Raw genomic sequence first — 11,640 nt, forward strand, 5'->3', positions numbered from 1 at the left:
ACACGTGCAAACGAGGAGAAAATGCAAGCTCCACACAGAAAGGCCCTGCCCTGATTAGTAATTTACAATGTTAAAGTGCCTAAAGTTTGTAGCATGAGGTTAGCATGGAAGCATGCTTTCCTTATTCTGATTAGCACTAGACATGAAGTACCACACTGTAGGATTCATACTCTACTAACCAGAAAATGACCAAATAAAAATTGGTGGGCTGACCGACAGACATTGTCACCCCTGAGTGACTGAAATTAGCAAAGACCAACAAGTCAAGGTGACTGGACTGCATACAACCAACAAACTCAACAGAATGAATACCTGTATCATCATCAATAAATCCACCCCAAGTCAAACTTCAAGTACAATGAATGATATGAGAAAAAAACATGCCAAGGATTGTAACATTGCACTTGCAAAGCCATAAAGTATACATCCTCTTAAACAGTATATTGCAGAGAGTGAGGCTCTGTCCTTCAGAGGTTACCACTGCCCGAGCTGTTTGAATTTGGCTGGTGGCCAGAACGTGCTATCGGGTGAAAGCCCAATACAACCCCGACTAACTCGTTATGTTTTGTTAAATCAATTATCTCCCCTGTGTTTCAGGATCGTATCTACTGGACAGACAGAGACAGGGCGGCCGTCTTCATGGCCAACAGGCTGAGCGGTCAGGACGTCCACACGCTGGCTGAAAACCTCAACGACCCCCATGACCTTGTGGTCTTCCACCAGCTCCGCCAGCCGCCAGGTGTGTGTACAGTATGAGTGAGGGAGACTGTGTGTGTGTGTGTGTGTGTGTGTGCACGTCTCATTGTCTCTGTTCACTTTGCTCCCCTCGCTGTGATTGTATTAGTCACATCTCTGCAACCACGTATACTCCAGACCCATGAATAAATGATATTGAGGCGTGTGACTGTGGTGGAGCGATCAAAGCATTGGGAGCAGCGGTACATTCACACATCTGTCAAAGCCCTGCCTCCAACCCGATTTTTCTCTAACAGGACAATCCAGTTGAGCTGAGCTGAACAGGGCTCCTAATCATGAATGTGATGGCTGTGTATTTCCTTTCTTGTGTGTCAGTGTTCATATCTATCTCTGCCTGTATGTGTCATCTAATTTCTCCCTTCCAGTGCGTAGTCCGTGCCCATATCTATTTTAATCTTTCGCTGTGTTTTATCTTTGCCTTGCCACTTCAATCATGATCCATTCCTGTTTTTCCTAAAGCGTATCTAAACAAGGCTGTAGGTTGAATGCAGTGGAGTTGCAACCCAACACTGTAGCACAGGAACTGCTTAATATTTACAGCAACTTTCTGCATGTTGTCACATTTTATTCTGTCTATTCTTTGAGACTTTGTTTATTCAATATAATGGGCTTTGTTGAAAGGGAATGCAGTAGAGTTCGCAGCGGGGAACAATAAACTTCTCCTCTCTCTCTGACTCTCTGCAGTCTCCCCATGTTGAATAAGTGATAATCTTATTTATGTAACCATAACTGTGTAATTCTCCATGTCTCTCTCTTTCTCCCCGTCACTGTCTCCAGGCCCAGACAGCTGTAATCTGGGCAGTGTGGCCAATGGAGGCTGTGAGTACTTGTGTCTTAAGGCTCCGCAGATTACAGAGCACTCGCCCAAATACACCTGCGCCTGCCCTGACGGACAGGACCTGGGGCCTGATATGAGGGGCTGCGTGCCAGGTGAGCGTGTTTATGAGCTGTAATTGAGACTATTTAGTAATCAATAGCACCTAAAGGGATTTGTCGGGCAGAGCGCCACAGTGCTTACTGTGTAGATAATCAAATTCTGATTCACTTAAGGGAGCTCTTATCTATTACATAGCACTTTTTCCCCACAGTTACAAAGTGCTTCACTGTGATGACAACAAAGCAAAAACAAAGAAAGTGTGAAGATTTAGTGATCCACTGACCCATGTGCTAACTTTTGTTATTACCAGAGTGTGTTCTGTTCATGCTCCAAGCCTTGTGGCCTCCAGTCAGATAAAAATGATAAAATGAAAATAAAATTAGCTGAAATAATAAGAAAACAATGAAGAAAGGAACATGCATACAATAAAATAATAACATCTTGAATTGTGATCAGGATTAAAGTAGCAATGTATATGACTTTTGGTGTAAAACATTAAAAAATCAACTAAAATCATCAACAGAATGTGAAGAATCATCCATTTTGATGTTATGTGCCGTGTTAAAAAGACATCTACTGGAGTGAGCATGCTTAACAGCTAGCTCTGTCCTCCTCCTGGCAGTACAAACCTCCTGTGCTTGCCGTGTAAACAAGAACAACACTCCCCTGGTGTAACAAGCTCACAGCCCAGACTGTTAGTTGTATTGCTAAATAAGCACACTAACACCTACCACAGTTAGCAGAAGTTAGCAGTTATTCTTGTGAAGTGCTAGCCCCACTGTTTGCAGTATGAATTTGGCAGCTGGCCAGTTGTTACATTTTGCACCTTTTAATCTGGCAAATCAGGCCTAAAATGTTGTACCAGCTCCATACACTTTAAGTAACGAGTAATCATTTTAGAAAAAGTCATGTTTGTCTTTTCACAGGGCAGCACTGTACTGCCTGAAACTTGTTGCTGCTCCTGGTAACAAATGGCTTCATGAACATGTAACAAAGAATCAATATTTCATTAGTTGCAGATAATAACTGATCATAAATTGTTATATATCCTCCTTCCAAGCACAGCAGTTATTGAACTTGTAACTTTAAAAGAGCGTTGCTAAGCAACACATACAGGCAGTGAATACGATAAAACAGGCCGCTGTGTAATATAACGCGATCTAACACATAATCTCTGGAACGAACACCGTGTAGCTCATAATGCTGTAACGCATTGCATTATGATATATGATGTTCGTGCAGCTGTCCCCTCACAGAAGCTTTGAACAGACACGAGAGCAGTCATCAGCTGCATTATTATCAACGAGGGTGGTTCTGAGGAGCATCAAAGGGAATATTTATATTGAGTTAATGTTTTTGTGTCCACCCTCTTCAAGTTCTTGGTCAAAAGAGAGTTGAATGTTGATTTCTGCTCATTGATGTTCAGATATGTTTGTTATGGCTCTTAAAACACAGTTGTGCCAATCACAGCAGATGACAAAAACTGTGTAATTTCAGAAATGTCAATGAATACATGAATATAAAATAGTATGTAAACCTTGTAAACAGACTATAAGAGGAGTAGATGTACTCTCAAGCATTGAAAATAAATCTTCTTGTTCATCTTCTTTATCTGTGCACTCAAGACATTTGTCTTTGTGCTAGTATTTGTTCTCATCTCGCTGGTTTTAAGAGTATTTTTAATCAAAGGGTGATATTTGTGGGGTTGTTTGCTTATGTTTTCAGGCCATTCTCAATCAAATTTGATGAGGCTACACCCACACAGAGGAGCAGAGTTTTGATTCTGCAGTGCCTAATAATACACGTATATGGAAGGATGGACATAACTTTAACGTTGAGGCTGCTTATTTGATTTTGAGGATTTAAAGGAATCGTTCCGATTATGAGGAAATTAGCTTTTTCAATATCTTTTCCAAAAATTTGACGAGGACTCAACTCCACTTTAGATTTAGAGGTGATGGGAGATGGACCTTGTTTCTTCCTGTTAACGGTTATGCTAGGCAAAGCTAACTGTTTCCCAGCTTTAACTTCATTTTAAATGGGCAAAGTGTGAAGTTAGAACAGCACTAGTGTTCTTGCCTTAAATCTGCAAGAAGGTGAAGAAGCATATTTCTTCTGACATCACACTAGTCATTTAAGGTTCAAGAGAAATACATCAGATGTGAAAGCACATTTCTAGGAGCTTTAACACATCGCAAAGTTCAGTTTCTTGAGTGAAAGCTTCTTCTGTATTCCTTTACTTGCAGCAGCACCAAGAAATGACACAACGACAGCACCGCCTCCCGCTGGATTCACACCTGGCACCGGAGCGACTGTTGCCGAAGACCTCCCACCTCCCTCAGGGGGAGTGTCGCAGGCGGACGCTACCCCCCACCTGACCACAGCTCCCTCTGGTGCCCCCGATCCCCTCACACCCATCTCCACCTTCAAGCCGGTGTCGTCAAAGGAGTCAAAGGCGCTGGGCTCCCACTCCACCGCCACCGCGATGGTCGTCTCCACCACACCTGCGGGGGACAGCAGCATCTCTCAACACTGTAAGTTGACAGAAAATGTATCAGTGTTGCCCATGTGTGGGAAAGTCCCACTGCATAAATCCAGCACTATGTGATTAACACTTTTCAAGCGACCCCTGTGGTCCTCTGTATGATTTGGAAAGGGCAGAGTGGCCCAGAGATGTAATTCTCTGATAAAGCGGCACATTCACCCGAGCGTCCTCATTTCCTGCCAAGTACCACGTCCTATAGTCCTACTCACACTTATAATGTAGCTAACAACCTCACCCTCACTGTAATGAGGACATTAAAGTGAGATTCCGACAAGCCCTAACAACCACACTCGACTGACTTTGATAGGAGTGATGGATGGTTCCTTGTCGCCTTGAAAACGTCGCCTTTCCCTCCATGAATTGTGCTCTGCGTGGGCTGTGGGTTGTTGTGTGCATGCACTTGTGTGACTGTACATGAATAAGTGCTTCGGTAAGTATGTGTTATGCAAATGAGTGTGCGGTGGAGCCGGATGGAGCCTGGATGGATGAGTCGCAGGTCAGGGCGAGTGTCAAGGTCACACTCAGGCAAAAGCCGAGCGACTCCTCATTTTCCTCTCCCTCTTTGGTTTTTATTCCAGCCGCTCTGCTCACTATCTGTCTCTCTTTGTAAAACACTCACAGCCGTGCACGCATGATCACCCACTGCCTGCCTCTCTGTTTTATCTCCCTCCTCCTCCACCGACTCCCCCATCCTGCCTCCCTTTATCTTTCACTTTATTTCTCACATTATTTCATTTTCTTTCATCCTGTACGCTTTCTCACTCTTAACCTCTCTCGCCACGCTGTCTTCTCTGACTTGTCTCTCTTGTTCCATCTCTCCCTCTTCAGCTGGAAGCGAGCATTTCCTCCTGGGCGAGAACCTGACAGTGGCTGTTTTGGGAGTGGTCATCCCCATCGGTAAGTCACCCGGAGCCTTCTTGTCTGCGTGTGTGCATCCACACTCGAGACCTCCAGGGCAGCGTAAAGCTGCTGTTTACCTGCTGCCCGTGGCCGGTCTGTTTGTAGTCCCTTCACAGTGATCCTGCTGTGGCAGGATGAGAGAAGCCTGGCCCACAGGTCTGTCTCGCTGATGTTCCTCAGGAGTCATTTTCTGTTGCGTCTGCCACACTGCATTATTCACCTCTCACTGTGTTGTTGTGTTGGGTTCTGCTACAGCAAGACTTGTCAGTAGACCTTTTGTCAGTGTGTATTTAGCATACAGTAGTGTGGCAAGAAAGGAAGTAAAAGTTGATGCACCAAAATGAAAAAAAAAATCTTCTCATGTTGCTGTACCGTTGTACACTGAGCTGTTCCTTCACCTGTCAAGCACCTATTTTTCTGGCACAGCACACGAAGTATGCACTTCGCACCACTGGCAGATGTACCACTCCAATTTCCTTGATTTCAGAGAGCACCACACAAAATCAGGCTTTTCATTTCTAGCTGGCAGCTGTCTATTCAGTAGGCTGAAATGACCTGCTGTAGCCAGCAGATTTTATCAGTCATAGCTCAGAAGTGAATCAATCTAATGTTCGCTCCATGATTTGTTGCAAATGCTGCCCGTGGCTAACTTTGAAAATATAAAATTCAATAGCTACATACAGAATACGATTCTAAAAGACTGCTGCATATAAAGCTGCTCCTTCTTTGACAGACTGTACATGTGTAAATGTTACCGTGGATGTCGACTCTTCTGCACATCTTTGTTAAGTATATTAATGTTGACGCATAAACAAGCAGAGCCAAAACAACTCCAGAGCGAAGCAAAATGAATCGGCCAATTAGTTCGGATGGTCTGTTCTCAGACCCACCGGAGAGTTAAAGCGGCGCCAATGAAGCGTGAAAGCTTTATTGATGCTTTATTGGTGTAATTTAATAAAGCTTTATTAAATTGCTTATTCAAGGACACATTAGCTGAGGATGAGTTGCCAAAAAGAGATTGTGATGGAATGTGATGGTTTAGAGTTTTTGCTCCCCAAAGGATATCTTAAAAACTCATTTGCTACTCAGCTAGGCCCCTAATAGTGTTTTCCCGCAGCTGATTCAGAGTCTGTGTTTTGAATCTGCCGGTCGGTGTATGACCCTGACACTGGCCCGATGTTTAGCCAAGCCGCCCACACACACAACCTCTCTGTCGCTGCCCCGTGCCCTCTCTGTCCCCTGCATGCCTGTTGTGCTCCTCTCCGTGCCTCTCATTTCATGCCATGGACTCGTTATGCCTCATTAACGCTCCCCCCTTCCCGTGTCCCTGCCGCTGTGTGTTAAACGCATGCAGTTCCTATCGTTGCCACAGTGGTGTTCGGGCTGGTCTGCGCCGGAGTCTACCTGGTGTGGCGTAACTGGCGGCGCAACTCCACCAAGAGCATGAACTTCGACAACCCTGTCTACCGCAAGACCACCGGCGAGGGCGAGGAGGACGAGATCCACATCGGGAGGACCGACGGGATGGGGCACCACGCGCACCACCACCCGTACCCGCAGGGCGTCAACATGGGAGTCGTGGGTGCGGGAGGCGGCACCTGCCCGCAGTTCATCGCCCTGCCGCTCGGGGGCAGCATGCCTGATCCGGGGACTCACTGGTACACTGAGCAGCCAATGCTCTCCACTGCAAAGTGACCCACGAGAGCAGACTCCGGGGAAGATGGCCGCTCAGGCACACGCACACACAGTGAGGTCAGGGGTGACTCGGACTGAAGTCTGACAGAAGGGACAAACAACATATCATCAAGTGTTACATGCAGCCATTCACAGCCAGTGTCCTATGCCAATTTCCATTTGAAAAAACAGCAGATTTAATAAGACTTACGTGATTCTTTAAAAAATGGTTTCATACCTTTCCTGTGCTGGAGTCGGATCTACTTTTCCTCCAGGAAGTGTTGAGAGTTAACGACAGAGTTATCAACGTGACATCATTTGGTCCCTGCGTTGACCTAAGCTGGAAGTCAGAGTGGTTCCTCTTTTGTGTTGATGGCTGAGTGAGGTGTGTCTTACATTTTGTGACAGGTATAGTGAGAGGTTCTGTTCCGTCCTTGATGTATTAATTTGGGATTTGTGTTATTCCTGGTGGGCCGCGGCACTCTGGGAACACTGTTTAGCGAGGAGGAGCTCCGAAAAACTGGGACAGCATCTGCGTTGATGGGACAATCTGTACAGATTCATGTTAGAATCAATCATGAAAGTCATTACTGGAGCTGTGTTTTGTCATTCATAACAGCGTTTTCTTTGTAAGGTTTTTCCTCTCTCTGATTAATTTTGAAGAACAGCTACCACCCACACGATGTGCTTTCTCTCTAGTTCAGAGGAGAGCTTTTCAGGGTGAGTTGTCTCACATTTCAGCAAGCAGTTGAACACTGTTCATTTAAGAGGTTACGTTCTCATTTGACCTCCAACACCCCAGAGTTTTGACGGGGTGCAGCGGGTTTCGCGGACTGGAGAGACGGAAATGGAGTCGACCTTTGTTTTCCATGAGCTCAGGTTAGAGGGAGGTTGTGTCTTCTTTATCGTGACTTGTTTGATGTTTAATGGTTTGAGAAAAGCAATAGACTGCAGCTTTTAGTCAGGCTGCAGTGTTAGGTGGTTGACAAAAACCCTCCAGTGTTAGGAATTTTATTTGATCACCCGCTTCTGTGACAAACGCACACATAAATACACACGGGGTGCAGCGATAGCTAATTCATGCTGTTCTCCAGAGGACGGAGACAACGAGCACTTGCCCTCCAAAAACACAAACAGCATGCATAATTGCTCACCAAGTGACAATGCAGCCAGTCATTGTTCCTGGCAAGTTACACACATACGCACACACACAAACAAACATGCGCATGCACACACACATTGACAAGAAGCGAGCTGGATTCCACAGCCTCCTCCTGAGAGGGCCGATATCTGAGCAGACAGTTTTGGAAAGCTCCATGTGGGAGGGCCCAGCTGGTGGCAGAATGATGAAAACGAGCCATCATGTGATGTAACCACAGAAAACAAAAATCAGACTGTGATGTATGAGGTTGAGACCAAATTGTCCAATCAGTGAACATGTTTCATGCCGTTTTAGTCCCGCCATTAACAGTGTAACTCCATTCATAAACCTTAGAAGTTTGTACGTGTGTGTGTGTGTGTGTGTGTGTGTGTGTGTTCATTATTATGCATGTGAGTGCTAACGTTCATCCCACAGCCATATTTGAACTGTTTTGTATGCTCTTTGTTGCACAACCCTCTTAGAATGCCTTCTGTATTGTGTATTGCATGGAAGAAAACAGTGTATGAAGGTGTGTGGATACACAGGTGTGTAAGTGTGTGTGTGTGTGTGTGTGTGTGTGTGTGCGCGTGCGTGCGTGTGTGTGTGTGAGAGAGAGAGAGAGAGAGAGAGAGAGAGAGACAGTTTGTGACACTGGAGGAGCGTTGAGGGTGCTTTTTGATTCATTGATTTGTAAATATGTTTTCATAAGGTTTTTGATAATGTATTATACAATTATGTAAAAGAGAAGCTGTACATAAGATTTTAGATAAAGTGTTGACAGGTATATTAATTTATTTGTATAAAAGGAGAGCACTGCATTCCCTGATTGTACGAAATCTTAATTATCCACCAAAGTGGTTTGTGTTGTTTATTGCTGTGCATCATTTAGCATCCTCTTTTGTGTGCAACCCTTTCTTTCTTTACGTAAACAACATGGTATCTCCTTCACGAAAATCTCCCACATCTTTGCAACCCTTCCCGACCTTGGTGTTAATGAGATGATTGATTTTTTTTTTTGTTTATTCGTGCCTTTTTGTTTACTCTTTTTCATTCTCCTCTAGTATTTTTCATGAAAAGGACAGGGATCAGCCAGCTACTGTACATGCAAAGATGAACTGTAAGACTTAAGACCAAACTGGTTCCACTTTTTGCTTTTCTGTAATGGATTACTTTTGAATATCTCTATATATTGGTATATAAAATCTGACTGAAAATTTCCTCCATGTGTGCCGTTTCATTATCAACTTGAAGATACAATTTCCCACAGACTGACTGATTAAAGGTGTAAGAATATTAGTGAAGACATTAAGATTCAGCAGAATGTTACACATGTTTTGACATAATGTCCAGACCCACTCCTTGTCAGCATCACCCACTCGGTCCCCAATGCCTCGGGCCTAAAACAAAGAAAGAAAGAAAGAAGGAGAAAAAACTCCTTCTCGGAGTCTGGGCGGAGTCAGCTAAGGACTGCTAGCTGAACAGCTAAATATCTAATGGCAGCTGCAGTTAGCAGATGTTAGGTGTTACTCAGGTGATATGCTGCCCTCACCATTTGTTTGGAGGATCAAATCTGATGCATTGCACCTTCAAAGAGAATATATTTGTGTCCCGTCTGTCATTTTTCAGTTCTCTGAAAGTAGCACAACCTGTCATTTCTATTAGAGTGACAAAAAGTGTAATGTGCAAGATGTTGCTCATAGTGCCGTTCCCTCAGCTCTGTGGAGTTTAAAAGGCTGGTTTAGCTCATTTATTTGGTTTTCAGGCTTTACCGGTTTGCCTCAGTCTCATTGCTTTCCATTTCCAGATGCTGCTGGCAGCTGTTTTCTGCAGAGAAGCTCTGATTAACCAAATGTATGCACCCTACTTCAACATAGGGTACATCCAGGTCTGAACTTGCATCCATGTTTCCCTCCCTGGTGTCATTTCCTTGCATCTTAGTCCTTCCTATCAAAGATGAATGGAGAGACGCAATGAAACTGTGCACAGGGAGAGAAAACGAGGAAATGCATTTAAAGGTGTAATATTTAGGAACTGGCCATCTGTCGAATTCATACTCAAAACAAACAGGAGAGCATATTACAAGTGTAACTGTTAACTTTAGCTGCCGTTAGTTAGTTAACTCAGTGAACCATGCTTCAAGTGCTCCAGACTAGGAGGAAAGGGCACCAAAGGAGTTTTGTTGTTTTAGAACACTAGCATAGGAATGTTGGAGCAGGGTGAGCTGTGTGTAGGTGGTTAGCATGCTAACTTCAATAGATATCTCTACAACACAATACAAAAGTCTCATAATGTCATTTCTTAACATTCTGTCATTGTTTTTTTTTTTTGTTTTTTTTTTTTTTTTTTAAAAAGATTAATAAAAGAGTATTTAGACACCCTTTTCATCTTAGGCATCATGTAAAGGGACCTCCGCCATTGTCAAACGTAACAAATGTTTTTAATATGTCACGATGTTGTCTAGTCTTCCGGGAAGGCTGCTTTCGTATGTCCTCGCTCCATGGCTCCCTTGAGACCCCTGCTCGCCCCTCAGAGCAGAATGAGACGGCCTTCAAAATGGCCGACCAGAATGACTTTGTTTCAAGCAAGACGTGAGGAAATGACAGATACAAATGTACCCAGTGATGAACATTTAGACGTTCAACAGTCACACCTTTGGCCGGGTATAACTGCACATCTATAAGAGTCTGCAAGTTAATGCTAATGCTAATGTTGCTACACATCTGCTGGATTTTGTAAGGATTTTACAACAACATCACTTAAATAGCAATTATAATAATACCAGCTGCTACAGACTACTGGACATACCAGACGTATGCTGTGGCAGCAAAAACTCCTGAGTGTACTGAGTGTGAGGATGGTTTGCATGTTAAGCAGATGAGAAGCCGCTCTTGGAGTATTTTGAGAGTCCATTCAGACCGAGCTGCTTTTCACATTCATCCACTTATAAAGTGATTCATCAGCCGACAGAGTAGTAGCTAAATCCATCCAGTCCATTATCATTATTAAACCGGAGCAGTGCCTTCAGACTCTTCCTTGTTGCACATTAGGATATTATGCAATAAGTACCTTTTATTGGTCCAGTGGTTCCTGCAGCAGAGACACATAGGTGTCACAGATTTGTATTCCTTTATACATGTGGTGTTAAGGCCTGTTTGTGTTGGGGTGTTATTACACCTATGCATCTGTGCCCACACATGAATACAAACTGTGAAATAGCTTTAATCCTCCGGTTCATTTATAAACATGAGTCATCCATTCGAAGCAAATAATGTTAAATTGATGGAGCAACACTGATTTCCATACCCACGTCACTTTTTTTCTCTTTTTTTGCAGTGTTTGTGCGCCTATGCTGTATTTCCTGTGACGTGTGAGCGATAGAAAAAAAAGCAACATATTTCCTCTCCGTCTATCCGTCAACCCTCTCTCTTTCTCTGAGGATGTGTATTTGCTCAGGGTCATTAAAGCAGCGGGACAGTCAGTCAGCCAGGCCCGGAGAAAATCCTCAGGGGGAAATGAGGTGGCTCTGCTCTGTCAGACAGAAATCCGGCCTCCTCCCCATCTCCACGCTCAATCCTTCTTGTCTTATCTCGCCGGTGTGATCTCAAGACCTCGCAGGAAGACTGAAGCTGCGGCTCCTCGCTGTTTTCCCAGGGGGGGTTAGGGGAACAAAAGGCCACTCAAACACATCTGCTTTCACGTCTGACTGGGGCGACGACAGCTGCCGTACAGTCGGACTGCAGGTGAATC

General features: G+C 44.2%; 1 protein-coding gene across 3 annotated transcripts in view; it reads left to right on the plus strand.

The window, feature by feature from the left end:
* The window catches only part of LOC115572764 (low-density lipoprotein receptor-related protein 8), a 93,389-nt gene extending 84,278 nt beyond the window's left edge, over window positions 1-9,111 (plus strand). Inside the window, exons 14-18 of one of the 3 annotated variants that reach the window (XM_030403196.1) lie at window positions 598-739; window positions 1,534-1,686; window positions 3,880-4,167; window positions 5,007-5,075; window positions 6,433-9,111. In XM_030403196.1, coding sequence (XP_030259056.1) covers window positions 598-739; window positions 1,534-1,686; window positions 3,880-4,167; window positions 5,007-5,075; window positions 6,433-6,773 — 993 coding nt within the window. In that variant the 3' untranslated portion in view covers window positions 6,774-9,111. The remainder of the gene's footprint in view (window positions 1-597; window positions 740-1,533; window positions 1,687-3,879; window positions 4,168-5,006; window positions 5,076-6,432) is intronic. The other 2 variants (XM_030403199.1, XM_030403197.1) reach the window with 2 other exon arrangements.
* Window positions 9,112-11,640: the final 2,529 nt, after the last annotated feature.

The sequence above is a fragment of the Sparus aurata genome, chromosome 21, assembly GCF_900880675.1.
Source record: "Sparus aurata chromosome 21, fSpaAur1.1, whole genome shotgun sequence".
NCBI classification, from domain to species: Eukaryota; Metazoa; Chordata; class Actinopteri; order Spariformes; family Sparidae; genus Sparus; species Sparus aurata.